The 15,068-nt window shown below is 39.2% G+C and overlaps 1 protein-coding gene across 1 annotated transcript in view; it reads left to right on the top strand.

Annotated features, from left to right (window-relative positions):
• The window catches only part of Efcab3 (EF-hand calcium binding domain 3), a 370,379-nt gene that overhangs the window by 48,266 nt on the left and 307,045 nt on the right, over positions 1-15,068 (top strand). Inside the window, 8 exon segments of the mRNA XM_075941765.1 lie at positions 1,295-1,387; positions 3,240-3,290; positions 5,334-5,477; positions 7,750-7,821; positions 10,170-10,313; positions 11,200-11,271; positions 13,519-13,659; positions 14,621-14,689. Coding sequence (XP_075797880.1) covers positions 1,295-1,387; positions 3,240-3,290; positions 5,334-5,477; positions 7,750-7,821; positions 10,170-10,313; positions 11,200-11,271; positions 13,519-13,659; positions 14,621-14,689 — 786 coding nt within the window.

Below are 15,068 nucleotides of genomic sequence, written 5' to 3'. Positions count from 1 at the left end.
TTTATTTGTTAGAGCACAAATAAAATACCACCACACTGTCCTGTGCGCGTGTTACTTCTAGTTCTCATTTATTTGAGTTAGAGAATGAGGTCCTTAGTAGGGGACCTAATTCTTCCTTAGTCCATTAAAGCCAACTTTCAAAAAATTTTCTTTTTTTTCTTTTTGGTTTTTCGGGACAGGGTTTCTCTGTAGCTTTGGAGCCTGTCCTGGAACTAGCTCTGTAGACCAGGCTGGCCTTGAACTCAAAGAGATCTGCCTGTTGCTGTCTCCCAAGTGCTGGGATAAAAAGTATGTGTCAAAAGCTTTTATATGTTGGGTTTTTGTTTGTTTGTTTTTGTTTTTTTGAGACAGGGTTTCACTGTAGCTTTAACTAGCTCTTGTAGATCAGGCTGGCCTCGAACTCACAGAGATCTGACTGCCTCTGTCTCCTGAGCGCTGGGATTAAAGGTGTGCTCCACCACCACCCAGCTATATGTTGGTTTAAAATAGGCTAATGACTCAGAAAAAAAAGCCAATCTATTAAACATGGTTACTTTTACATAAAATTTAAGTAGCTTATTATCAATTTCACTCAGTGAATTATTAGGGAAGCCTTTCTCGATGTATATTTTAGATGTAGGAGCTTTTTCTCTGTTTTAATGTTTGTCTGTCACCCCCTCTCTCTGTCTCTCTCTTAATTACAGGAGTTTGTTGACTGTAGGCTTCCTGTCCAAGTGTCCACTACACACAGGAGAGTAGGATTGTTTGCCACAATAGGGTGAAGTTAACTGGTAGGAGCAAGGAATGCAGAGAAAGAAAGTGGAAAGAGGAGAATTGGGTTCAGAGGATGCTTGAGATCGGAGGGAACTTTTAACTGAAAAAGTAATATACTTTTTTGAAACACTCTGTCCAAATCCTAGGCTTTACAAGATAGTTTTGAATGTAAACAAGGGTGGTTCTCTAAGCATGGCGGGAGAATTGCAAATAAAAGCCCAGGCTGGGCTTCATAGTGAGACTCTGAAACAGAACAAAACAAAACAAAAGTGAGAGGTGAGTTTATCTGTAATGATGGAAGGATATAGCTAGAAGACGGAGAGGACTGTTGGTGTAAAGAACCCTCAGAGTGGGGTGGAGGGCTCTGCATACACGACTGCCTGGGCTTCCCGAATGCCATCCAGGGCAGTGCCTATCTAAAAGAGGCCATGGATTTTCCCACTGTGCTCAAAAATTTAGATCCACAAACCGAATGATGTATTTAATGCATGGTATATCTATGTTGTATTGTGTTCTATTTGCACCTTTTCTGTGCTTGTAGCATTGAAAGAGGCCATTGATACGCTGGACTCCAGGAAAGGAGGTTATCGGTCTGATAAAGACAGCTATCTGGAGGGAGTGGAAAATGCCGAGGGTAAGTTGATTAAGCAGACAGCCAGTGGCTTATAATTACATTCATTTTACATCTTTTAAATTAAGGGAGCTTACCCATGGGTTTTCAGTTTTAATGGTTAATATTACTGTTTTTCTGGGTGTCCCTAGAGTTTATTTTTAGCCGTGTGTATGTGCATGGCTGTGTGTGTGGGTACACAAGTGCAGGCGCTGGAGACCAGAGACTGTAGACCCCCTGCATGGAGACATAGGAAGCAGGAAGCTGCCCCATAAGAACAGGGCTGAGTACCTCTGCAAGAGTGTCGGAGCCATCTCTTCAGCCCCCTTCCTAAATGTTTATTCAAGGATTTCAAACTATTTTACTATACCAGTATTGCAATCTGAATCTCAGATGATTTCATTATGTTGTTGTGTGTCTTCAAAATGATGTTTGTTTTCTACACAAATTTCATTCCACATTAATACATTTTTGTGTGTATTTTAGATGATCTCAGCACTATAGTTTCTCCCTCCTGTCTTCTCCGTTTTTTTCCTTCCCCATTTCTTGTGAGAGGTTATTAGGTAAAGTACTGTTGAATAATTTAATTGAAGCATGCTTGTTTTTGTAGCCAACTATGTTATCTGTTTATTTACAAAAAGTTTACTTGATCTTTTGTATGGCTCGTAACTATATTTTGAAAGACATTTACTGCATTTGGATAGAATTTTAGCAAAAAAAATATAGGTAGTTAAAAATTTTCCAAGAGATGGCCAGTGAAATTTGACCATCACACCCTGTGCCTTACCCCTCATAATTTCCTGAGTGTCTATCTGGCACTTCAGGACAGTCTTTATTGCTAGAGCCAATGAGAAGGACTACATCTGGTGAGGAACAAGAGCCATGGGCTAAGCATCCTCACCCTGCAGTACCGGGGACAGCACCACTGCAGTCAGTAGTGATCTGGACCAAAATGCTAATAGTGCCGAGGTCTAGAAATCATAGAGTTATCTACAGGATTGTTCAACCCCAACACTTTGGAAGTACTTTTAATACGGTTAGGTCATCATACCCAGATAAAAAAATTTAAGGTATGATATATGTGTGTTTTAACCTCCTTTTGTTTCAAATAATACCCTACTACCTATAAATGATTCTAAAACATTCTTCAACTGCAGTGGGACCATTTACACAAAGAGAGTGGGCTTGGAAAGATGACTCAGCAGTTAAGAACACTGGCTGTTTTTCTTGGGGATCTGGGTTCAATTCCCAGCTCCCACATAGCAGCTCACAACTGTCTGTAATTCCAGTTCCAAGGGATCTGATGCCTTCTTCTATCCTCCATAGACAACAGCTACACCCGTGGTAACGGTCGTACATGCCAGCAGAACATCCATGCATATAAAATAATAACAATTACAAAACAGAGTGACTTCTTTTCTATGATCTATCCCTCCAATAGACCTTTGTTCAGATTTACAGCTCTGTAGAAAGAATGTGGGATAATGCAATAACTGCAGTTGGTACAGAGGAAAAGTGCTAGGGGTAGCAGCTTGGTAGATGAAAAAGAGAGGGTGAGAAAGAGAGGACAGGAAGGAGGGAGGGTCAGAGATTGATTTCAGAGGAGTAAGTGAATTCTTGATAGGCGCTAGGAAAGCAGGGGCTCCTGTTACGTTAGGAATGCCATGTTTAGCCACATTTAAGGACTCGGTGAAGGGGCTCCCAAAGGAAGCTGGGAGGGAATGAGAGTGAGGAATGAGAATATGGTTGACTGGGAAGGGAAGGCTGTCACTGATTAGTGTCATCCAGAGAAGAACTTGGGTTATCCCGTTTCCTGTCCAAGTAGGCAAGGTCAGGATGCTGTTCTTCATTTCATTGTTTCTCTCTCCGTTTTCAGGGTTTATAAAGGAAGCTCTGTCTTCACACCTGAAATTACCAACAATAAGTGGTGAGTATGAACTTCATATGTGATGTGTATATGCATATATTCCACAGAGCAACAGAGTTTTTTTACATGCTTTTCAAATGTTGGTGTATTTTTAATGTATCTCGCCCAGATCTATAATCTGATTGAGAGAGAAAATGTGATATTTATCTTTCTCCGAGTCTGTGTTTCTTCTCTTTACATAATTTTTCCTGTTCCATCCATTTTTTTCTGAAAATGTCATGAGTTCATTATCCTTTACAGTGGAATACAGTTCCATAGTATATAAAAACATTTTCTTTATGGATGTCTAGGCTGGTTCTGTTTCTTAGCTGTTGTGAGTAAGGTAGCAACAAACACGATGAGCTAGTATCTCTGTGGTGGGACTTAGAGGTCTTCGGGTGGAAGTGCAGGAGAGGTGTATCTGGGTCCTATAGACATCACTTTGCATTGCTTATTCTGCAGTCTGTACTACTTCAGCTATATTGGTTCCCCCATCTCATCACAATTTACAAACTTTATCTTTTTACTCCTAAACATTTATATATTCCGTTTCTTGGCATATTCTCCCCTGACCTGTTTTGCTCATTTATGTTTGCCAGTGAGCTTCCTTCCTCATCTGATAACTCAGACTAATTTCCTTTGTTGTGTGCTCTTATTAATTCATTTCTGTTTCACAGTACTTATTCCATATAAGTAACAGTTCATGGTTTTAATTATTTGATTAATGTTATCACCTCCTACTTGTCTGGAAGTGCCAGTGGCCTAAGGATAATTTCAGCTCTAGAATACAGTGAAATCTTGATTCTTATCTTACTGTTAAGAAAAGATAATTAAATTTAGTATACAAAATATTGTTTTGGATCTTTTATGATAACTTATAATTTAAAACATACATCGAATGAATGGCTTACTTTTTTTTATCTCTTTAGCCTTGCTGTTTATCATGCGTGTTTTTGTATTTATTTTATAGCCATACTACTTACCATAAGTTAAATTGCTTCAGTTTGCTTTTGGGTCCATGTTTTTGTATACACTATTACTTTGTAATATTTCTTGTTGGGTCAACTTACCCTTGCCCCACCACCCAGGAGCTTGGCTCAGTTGTCATATTCCATTTCATAGAGCCTTATTCCACGTTTATTATGGAATAATAATGAAGTGAGAAGGTTAATCTGAGATTGATCTTGTGTGTCTTCCCTCATAGCACCGATTATGTAATAGATTTTAATTACTCTTTGATAAAAGGGGTTGGTTTTTCGATGGTGTTGTTGGTAGCTGTAGAATGACCATGAAGTGGAAAGGATGCTGATGGTGTGTTTTCCCCAGTGACGTCCATGGAGGCTTGAATCACTTTGTGTGAGAGTATGGAAATAAACACAACTTCGTTTTGAAGTTAAAAAGAGAAATGGTGTAGATAAAAAAATGTAAAACACCAACGCTTTAAAATATATCTTATATTATAAATTCTGTGAAATATGTGGGACTGTCATGTTGGCTATAGAGGTTGTGGACAGAAGGATCTGGTTGAGAGAGAACATTGATAAACCTGTAATAAAGCTCTATGAAATTGAGTCCAGGTTCCTGCCCTGACTTCCCTTCATGAAGGACTAAGCTGTAAGGTGAAGTAAACCGTTTCCTTCCCAAGCGCTTGGTCGGTGTTTATCACCGTGACAGAGAGCAAGCTAGAACATCCACTACCATCTGTTTGCCATAAACTTTTTTTTTAACTTAAATATTGTTTGACATAAGGAGGCCATCATTACCCAATAGAAAATATTTTACTTTTACTAGATTTTTGGTTCTGCTACGTATTTAACACATGGCTTTGCCCATAGTGGGTTTTGGATAAATTGGTTTGTATGTTTTATTCTTTTAAGACAGCTTTTCTGTTATGTGTCTTTGACTGTCCTGGAACTGTCTCTCTAAGTAGACCAGGCTGGCCTCAAACTCATGGAGATCTGCCTGCTTCTGCCTCCTGAGTGCTGGGATTAAAGGCATGTGCCACCACTCCCAGCCCTTTATGTACTTTTTACAATAGTATGTTGTACATATTTATCTCTGTAGAGATCCAAGAAGCTGCTGACATCTTGTCACATGTTGATAATGGCAAAATCTGCGTATCTAACTTGGAGCATGCCTTGGAATCTCTGCATGTTAATCTAAGTGAAGAAGACTTCAGAGACGCTCTTGAGCAGTGTGGCACTGGTGGTGAGTTGCCCCCTTTTATTCCTTACTTAAGAATATCTTCATTTTTCCTACTCCTGGGAAATGTAGAAATGTAGACTATATATACGAGATTAACATGAGAAATAGAGTCATGTTATTGGATGCATGGTTGATATAAGTCAGGGCGATATCTAACTGCTCATACTCATCTGCTTATGATATATACTTATTAGATAATTACCATTTGTTACCTACAAGCCTGAGTGGGAAAATATCATACACTGTAGAAAGTATTTTGTCTTGATATGGAATCTTTCTTTAGAGGCGATCCAACTTCACCTGTCCTTTTATAGATAGTGCTTGTCACAAATGATTTTTAACCAAATAAATTAAAATGCGTTTTAAAAGTGCAGTTGTTTTGTTTGAGTAATTGTCTCCCGAATGGCTCCATATTTACCCTCGTTTCCCACCACTGACTTCAGCGATATATACTTGATCCCTTTTCATGAGTTACGTGCATGTGACTGTAAATATGTGTGTATGTATATGCATATTACTTTTAGAAAATGAAATCATTTGGCAATCTTCTAGAAGATGCTGATTTTCATTGGTTTGAGGTGAGTTTTTATTTTGAGAATATCTGTCTTTGTTTTCTGTGGGAATCCTAAGTGTTCTAGGTTTGGAAGTGCCTGTCTCACACGATTTGGTTATTGATTTTTATCACCTCCTCTAGTTTATTGATTGATTGATTGGTTTTTTGAGACAGGGTTTCTTTGTGTAGCTTTGGAGCCTGTCCTGGCACTAGCTCTGGTAGCCAGCCTCGAACTCACAGAGATCCACCTGCCTCTGCCCCCCCGAGTGCTGGGATTAAAGGCCTGCACCACCACTGCCTGGCTCTCTAGTTTATTTTCTATTCTGGTTCAGTTTTTATCTTATTTGGTGATTTAGTCTTCCTTGTTTCTACTGAGTCAGTGAACATATTTATTTCATTTTTAAGACTTATTTTTATTTATGTGTGTGATATATGTCTCTGTGTATGTGTGCTCTGTGTGGATGTATCTGAGGAGGCTGAAGAGGGCATTGGATCCCCTGGGACTAGAGTTAATGAGGCTGTGAGCTGCTGGACGTGAGTGCTGGGCACTGAAGTTGGACCTTTGATTTTGCCACATCCAAGTGACATAAATTTAGGCTCCAAACCCAGACAAGATTTTGGGTGGATCTTCAGTTTCTCACAGGAATACCCCACCCCCTCCGTGTGTCAGATTGGATAATTTAGGCCTCCTTCTTCATACTGAGTTAGTGAACATACAGCTCCCTTTTTTAAAATAAAATAAAGACTTTATTTTTCTTTTTTACTTATGTGTACACATGAGTGCTACATGTGTGCAGGTACCAGAGGAGGCCAGAAGAGGGTGGCAGATCCTCTGGAGCTAGGGTCAAGGTGGTTGTAAACTCCTGGATGTGGGTGCTGGGAGCTGTGCTTGGGCCCTGAGGAGGAACAGGAAGCATTCTTAACTTCTGTGGTTCTCTCTCCAGCCCCAGTATACCTCCCTTTTACTGGTTGAAAGGAAGAAGCCCTTTATACATCCCAGTTCACTTGGGATATGTTCTGACTCCCATTTTAGCATAGACTCAGTCTTTTGAATGGTTCTGAACTAATATTTAGGTAAATTTTCTAGTCATTTTATTTAATTTTATTTCCAAGATGGCTGTAGTGTTGCTACTCACTGCTCAGCAGTCTATATCTTAGTTTCTGGTTAACCTTTCTTATTTATTTTACAAGACTCTAGTCATAGGTGAATAGACTGTACCTTTTATATGGTGTCTCCTGGGGTTTATCTGGCATGTTTCCTGGGTTACCCATATTGTCATTTCATTATAGTTTAGACTCTCTCCGGACTACTGTGACTTTCTATCAGTATTTGTATACACTTATAGTAACATTGTCACTCCTGCAATGAGGCTGAATCATTTCAAATAACAGCCTCTAGAACTTCCTGGTCCTATTGTTTGAACAAGCTAATTTCTCTTTGCTTTCATCATCTAACAATAGTCATATTAATGATACACAAACATATAGTATTGTAAAGATTAAATGAATTAATACATGTAAAGTGTCATATATAAAGGAAATAAAATGATAATTAATATTAACAATGAATCATAAGTGTTAGAAGTTCTATTGAAATAATTCCTATAATTTGAGAAAAGAGAATGAAAATGAGTTTACAATTATTATGAATCATAATCTTAATTCATGTGCTGATTAAATACAACATTTTTAATGTCAGCATGCTTGATTTTGACCTTCCAGATAACATGGAGGTGAACTTAAAAGATTTCTTAGAGGAAGTGAAAAATGCTCCAAGCTTTAAGGACTCCATAGGTACGTGAGTACTTCTGCTTCAAGAAGGTGACCGGGAATTTGCTTTATAACTTACGCAAATTTAAATTAGTTATGTATTTTAAAGACTTACGTGTGTGTGTATGCATGCCTATATGCATGAGAATGGTCCTGTGGGTGCCCATGGAGGCTAGAGACATTGACTCTTCAGGAGCATGAATTACGGGTGGTCCTGAGTCCCTCAGTGTGTGTGACGGGAACTGAACTGGGGCAATCTGTGAAGAGCAGTATGCACTCTTAATCACTGAGCCATTTCTTGAGCTCCTAGATGTGTATTTGTAATTGACACATAAGTTATAAACATAAACCTTGCCTTTTAAAATATATCTTTTATTGGTTTTGATCACAAAGTCATATACCCTGCCTCAGCCTTCCCGTGCCTGGGACTACAAGCATTCACTACCACACTGAACTCATCTTTTTTTTTTGTCTTCATTTCTTTTTTTTTTTAATTGAGAAAAGGAAGAAAAAAAAACAAGTTTCCACCTCCTCCCAGCCTCCCATTTACCTCCCCCTCCTCCCACCCTTCTCCCCCTCCTCCCACTTCTCTCCCCCTCCCTCTCCAGTCCAAAGAGCAGTCAGGGTTCCCTGCCCTGTGGTAAGTCCTAGGTCCTCCCCTCTCCGTCCATATCTAGGAAGGTGAACATCCAAACTGGCTAGGCTCCCACAAAGCCAGCACATTGCGTAGGATCAAAACCCCGTGCCATTGTCCTTGGCTTCTCATCAGCCCTCATTGTTCGCCATGTTCATATATTTTACTCATCTTGTTTTAAAACGTGCACATTTTCTTACGGATCTCTTATTTTTTTCATTTCTCACAAAACTATCCTCACACACAGGCTTGTGTCCTTTAAGAGGTTTGGTTTGAAGTGCCCTCCGCGTGTCTGCTATTCAGCTAGCTCTTGCCTCAGGCCTTATTTTTAGTTCCCTTCTGTGGCTGACTTGCTTCCTGAGTCTGTATTTTTCCTTGCTATGAGTCTTTCTGTATTTTGCTAATGTCTGTTTTCCATGAGAGTCAAAGAAAGGAAGCATGAGAGTGTGGAGCTTTGAGTCTTTGGGTGCTTGTAAGTATCCCCCTTTTACCTTCGTCTTCCTTGGTTCTGTGTCCGTCAGTCACTTTTCTTAAGGCTGTGACAACATTCCTGACAAAATCAGTGTGAGGAAAGGCTCTTCTGCTGGATTCCAGTCTGAGGGCACAGCCCGTCGTGACACAGTAGGGCTGCAGGAGCATGAGGCAGTCACAGTCGAGAAGCAGAGAGAAATGCACGCTGCTGCTCAGCCCTCTTTCTCCTTTCCATTCAGTTCAGGACCAGCCCATGGGATGGCGCTGCCCACATGTAGGCTCTCTCCTGTTCAGTGTCAATCTTTCCGGAAGCACCCTCGATAGACTTAGCTAGAGATGATTTCTGTGTTGGTTGCAAACCTGTCAGGCTGACAGCCAAGATTAAAGATCACGACTAGATATTAAATGTTGCATCTGTTAAAAAGCTTATCATCTAGTAGTTGTTCTGGAGTTGTTTGCCTTCCTATATCTATCCAGCCACACTTTCTATTTGGTATACATATGTACATACATACATATATATGTGTGTGTATATTTATTTGTCTTATACATATTCTCAGTTATGGGCAGTGTTAACAAGAGCTGGAGGAAGAAGCTTTCTGGGCCAACAGACGTTTGTGCAATCATGTCCCCCAAGAGTAGTATTTATTAATAATTTTGAACAAAGTGACAGCATGTTTACATTTTGCTCCTCAGGTTAACCCTTTTGTTGTATCGTCTCTTTTGTTTTAGTAGCACAACTTTTAGTTAAATAATGCAGTGTAGCTTTAGTTTAAAGGTTATTAGTAACATATTACAGTGGTCTCAGGGGCCCACATGTGAAGCAATCTGTGGCCCAGTGTTTTGGGCCATTATTAGTTTGGGCAATAGTTTGACTACCCAAATGTGTCTGTCTGAAAGGTACAGTAGTTAAAAGCTTTGGCTTTGGACCTGTGTTGCTTGGGTTTGAATTTTGTTCTTACCATGTAGTCGATCAATTAACCAATGTACTTACTCTTCAGCAAGTCAACTTAATCTTGCTGGCCTCAGTCTCTTCACCTGAAAGATGGGCATCCTAACAATTACTTTTAAGGTTATTGTGAGATCGACTAGGTGAGGTGCTTAGCGCAGTGTCGAGCACTAAGGTTTTAATGATTGTTAGCTCCTGTTTTTAAAGCTATGTTCAAAGTTTCATGTATGTTTCCATTATTTGATGCAACTCAAGTCAAGTGGTGGTTAGTGCATGGTGTCTGCTGTTGAAACATTTCCTTTGGTTGTCTTTCTATAGTTACACAGCTACTCCTAGCCACTCCCCAAGTTCTCCAGAAGGATCTAATTGATGTCTCTGACTTCAAGGAGTTATTGGTGAATGACAATCTTCATTCCGCTAAAGCCATACTGACGGAAGTGTTAAAAAATGTGCCTGAGCATGGTAAGTGCTTTCAATCTATCTGCCTTAACTGGACTGTTCTCTACAGGTGAAGGAAGAAAGTATCTGGGTGGAGCATACAAGATGGAGGGTGGTCCTGTACCAACTGCAGTGGGGTGACTGGTCACACTACCCTACTTGTGTGCCAACTTAGAGCTCCACAGAGCCAAATAAAGCAGGGAATCTAGGACCCATTCTGTCCCTGTGGGAAACCAACGGCGGTGCTTATGGAGTGAGGTAATCTGGTGAACTGATTGGCATGGGCTGTGATCAACCAGAATTCTATCTGTAGAGCAGAGAAGGTTCCTGGGGCCCCAAGTCAGGTGCTAATCCACCAGATGCTGAATCACGGACGACAGGGGCTGCTGCACACAGTGGTGGCTCAGAGAAGCAGATATTTCTAACGTACAAGATAACTTTATTATTTTAATGACAGGTGCGGCTGGATGTTGTCGTTACTAAGTTCTCAAAATGATTTGGAGAATATTCTTTCTATTTTCTTCCTCAAATATTTAGTAGAACTCACAAGTGAAGACATGTACTGAGAGATTGTTTTAAAATTTTAGTGTGTGTGTGTGAGTGTGTGCGCGTATGCACACATGGTGTGACCGTGGAGGCCAGAGGTCTCAGATCTCTGGGGATGGGGTCACAGGCAGTGGGAAGAAAAATAGCAATAATGTCATAGATTTTTAAGAAATGAATCTGTTTTAATATATTATCACTAATATGATGAAGTCAATAAATATTTAGAAAGAAATAGAATTGCAAATTTTAGAGAATGTAAGAGACAAGAGAAAAGAAACAGTACATGTTGACCTGTCTGTTATCTTAAGTTCTAATATATTTAGAAACATTATTTCTTTCAGCTAAATTTTTCCTTGCTTTCCAGAAGAAGGCAAAGTTACCGTTAAAGATTTTATCATCAAGTTTGGGGATACCTTGACAGCTCTAAAGTCTGAACGTGAGTTTTCCTTAGAATGTGTTTAATGCTCACATTTGGAAAGACAAACTGTGGCTTGCATATGAAAACAGTTTAGATTTAGATAAAGCCCATGTAAGATGCAGTATGAAGACAAACAGTGCAAGGTAGATTATTTGTAACTTTGCTTTGAGTGATGACGCAAATGTTACTAAATGTAACGTAAACCTAGAATTGTGGGCAGTTTCACTGAGAGTGCTAGAGAATTATCCAGTGATGTTTCATTCTCCGAGACTACTCATGATGCACATTTGACTTCTGAAATGATTAGAAAATTAAGAACAGTTAGAAAACAATTTTTAAAGGGTTTGGCAACTGATTGGAGTAGATCTTTAAGACTATTTATTATTTCTTTACATTATCAAGCACTGTATACTATGTTTTTACAAATTTATGAATAACAGATAAACTTAATTAGCAGTATGGTTCTGTGTAACTGCTACCATAAACAATGTGTGAACATCCCGTCCATAAGAGCTCCATTGTGCTGTTTTAGGATCCGTTTCCTACGCTAGCCCCTAGTGCAGGGACCACTGCTACTCTCTGTGATAAACTTCCGGAAGTTACCATGTCTAACTTTCTACCCTTTGACAAACATCCTATTTTCCTCCTGACAGCCATCACCACACTCTGCTTCTTGGATTCTGTACAAGTGACACCATCCAGTAATTGTTCACAAAGTGAATGTCCCCTAGGATCAGCTGTTTTTGCAAATGGCAGGATCCCCTGTTTTTTGAGGCTGAAAAGTATTTCATAATTACTTTACTTTTGGGACAGAGTCTTGCCATGAAGTTCAGGCCGGTCTGGTACATGCTATAGAGCTCAGTCTGTCTGTAAACTCGAGGCGATCCTTCTTCAGTAGGTGTGGTGGGACACATCTGTAATCCTATGATCACCATACTTGGATATCTCTTTATGTTTAATCATGTTTTCATTCCTATCTTTCCTAAGAAATTTACAAAATCTGTAGAACAAAAATTCTAAATAATTCCTGAGAATGCAAAATTATATTTTACTTGGAAGAAACTATAAAAATACCTCTTTTCTGGAGAGGACTACCTTAAGGTCAATAATTAGGTGACTTTTTAATATATATTTAATACAGTCTCAATAAAAAATAAACCAACAGCTTCTTTTTAGAACCAACAAACTTGATGTATATATAAATTAGCATGTAAAAACTAACAGAGAACACTGAGGTGGAAGAGCTGCTGAAAGCCTAACCTACCACGTCTTTACATTTTTATACCACAAATCTTTATAATCACATCTTTTTATACTATTGCATGAAAAGTTAAAAGGTCAAAGTGATATAGAAATCCAGGAATAGACCTTATTATGGTTGACATTTGTTAAATGGTTACAAAATACTGGTATCATTTCAGGTTGCTATAGGAAATAAGATTGGTTCTCTTCCGATGATGATGGTGTGAAAACTGGGTAGGCAAAGGGGAAATATATATAGAAAAATATTATATATATATATATATATGTATGTGTAAATATATATATTCACAGATAGGAGTAAACTACAAACTCTTCAGTATTTAAGCGCAAAAATGAAATCCTAAACACCTCAGTGGTTTGGATATAGGAGAAGTCTTTCTGTTTTTGTTTAAAAATATAGATGTAATTACAGTGTTTATCTTTTTTCTTTTTTGATATTTTTCTACAAAAATAAGGTTTTGAATTTTTAAAAATTATTGTTTTGCTCTTTTGTGTGCTTTGGTGTTTTACCTGCATATATAGCCGTGCACCGTGTGCTTGTTTGGTGCCTGTGGAGGCCGAGAGAGGGTGTCAGATGCCCTGGAACTGCAGTTCCAGACAGGTGTGAGCCATAGTGTGAGTGCTGAGAACTGAACCAGGTCTCTGGAAGAGCTCTTATTGACTAAACCATCTCCCAAGCATACAATGTTTACATTGACCTCATATTCTAGAATCTTAGGAAAATATGGTTTTAGGAGATGTTTCAAGTGGCATAGCTGTCTACCATAGATGGTCAATTTTCCTCTTATTTAGCAGATGGTTGCCCTTATCTCTGCTTTGTATGCTGGCCACAGTCTTTGGCAGAGCGTTGGGTAAGGTGGAGTCTTTTTTATGTTTCTGATCTTAGTGGAAACCAGCTAGTGTTTCAGTGTTAGGTTTATCATTAACTGTAGAATATTCATTTCTTTTTCCCCCAGGTTGGATAAATTCTCTTCTAATTCTCTGGTCCTTGTCTCTTCCCAGGAGAGAAAGAGCAGCTTTACAATGCTGACATTGACAGAAATAATCCAAATGCCATTTCTGACATTAAGGAGAATTTAAAGGCTATAGGAATCGACCTAACAGACAATGAAGTCCAGAAGGCGCTGGATAACACTACTTCCAGTGAGTAGTCATTTCATCAAAAGCCCGACACTTAAGATTATCTTCCTTTAGACCAGCGAAGGTGCCATATTTCTCCTGTCACTCACCCTAAATGTTCAAGGAGCTGGAGCCAGCCTATTTCTTTTCCTCCTCTTCCTCCTCCTCTTTCTCTCTTTCAGAAAAAAGAATTATTTCTCTTTTTAAACTAAAACCTTTGTACTAAAGGATATTTTATTTATTTACTTCATTTCTTTTGTGGGGGGAGGATGGATTTTTCACTCATACTTCCATATAACAGTTCACAACTAAAAACAGTTAAGGCAGAAACTCAAACAGTGCAGGAACCTGGAAGCAGGAGCTGATGCTGAGGCCATGGGGGAGTGCTGCTACTGGCTTGTCCTTATTGCTCAGCCTGCTTAAAAAAATATTGTTGATTATTTTTGAGACTTTGGGTTTTTTTGTTTTGTTTTGTTTTTTTGAGACAGGGTTTCTCTGTGTAGCCCTGAGTGTCCTGGAATTCACTGTATAGACCATGTTGGCCTCAAACTCACAGAAATTCACCTGCCTCTGCCTCCCAAGTGCTGGGATTAAAGGCGTGCACCATCACTGCCTGATGAGACTGTATTTTAATTACATTTCTCTCTTCCCTTTACTTCCTCTAAACCCTCCCAGACATTCCTCCCTGCTTTTCCTTAAGTCCATGGCCTCTTTTTTTTCATAAATTGTCACTGTATACCTATATGTCTTTGTATGTACATATATTCACAAATACAATTTATTGAGCCCCCAGAATAAAGGAACGTATTTTAAAAGTAATATCCCTGATAGGTTTTATTCTAGATCTGCTTATCACATGTTCCAAGATAATAGTTGGGTTTCCTTTTTATTTTTGTGTTTTCCAACACTGGCTTTATAACATCAAGTAGTCTTTTTTTTTTTTTTAAAGTCTGAGTATCTAAACTGTCCCTTCCTTTTGTTAAAGGTGAGGTGGTACAGTTGAAGGATATTATCAGAGGACTGGCCAACACTGATATATTTAATGAGTGCCAGAGTAAGTATAAAATTTGAAAAGCTGCAGACAGAAGTTTCAGGTTTGTAGGCTTCTGTATGTATTTACATTTTTAGTATGTGTGTATGCATGTGAATATGTGTGCTGGCATGTGGGTGGGTGGAACTTTGTATTCAAGAGGCCAGAGGTTGATGATGTCATCTTCGTCAGTTCCTCTCTACCTTATATAGTGAGCAGGGTTTCTCACCTGAGCCAGAGCTCACTGATTGGGTCTAGTCTACCTAGCCACTTTGTTCTGGGGTCTTTTGTCTCTTTCATGGCCTGGGATTACTGGTGGGTCACCATGCCTGCTGGATGTCCAAATTCTGGTCCTCATTGTTGCCTGCCGAGCCAGCTCCCCAGTTCTTGTATGTGTCATTTT

This window comes from Microtus pennsylvanicus, chromosome 11, assembly GCF_037038515.1.
Source record: "Microtus pennsylvanicus isolate mMicPen1 chromosome 11, mMicPen1.hap1, whole genome shotgun sequence".
NCBI lineage: Eukaryota > Metazoa > Chordata > Mammalia > Rodentia > Cricetidae > Microtus > Microtus pennsylvanicus.
The sequence above is the reverse complement of the archived record's forward strand: the minus strand, read 5'-3'. Positions and strand labels throughout refer to the sequence as shown.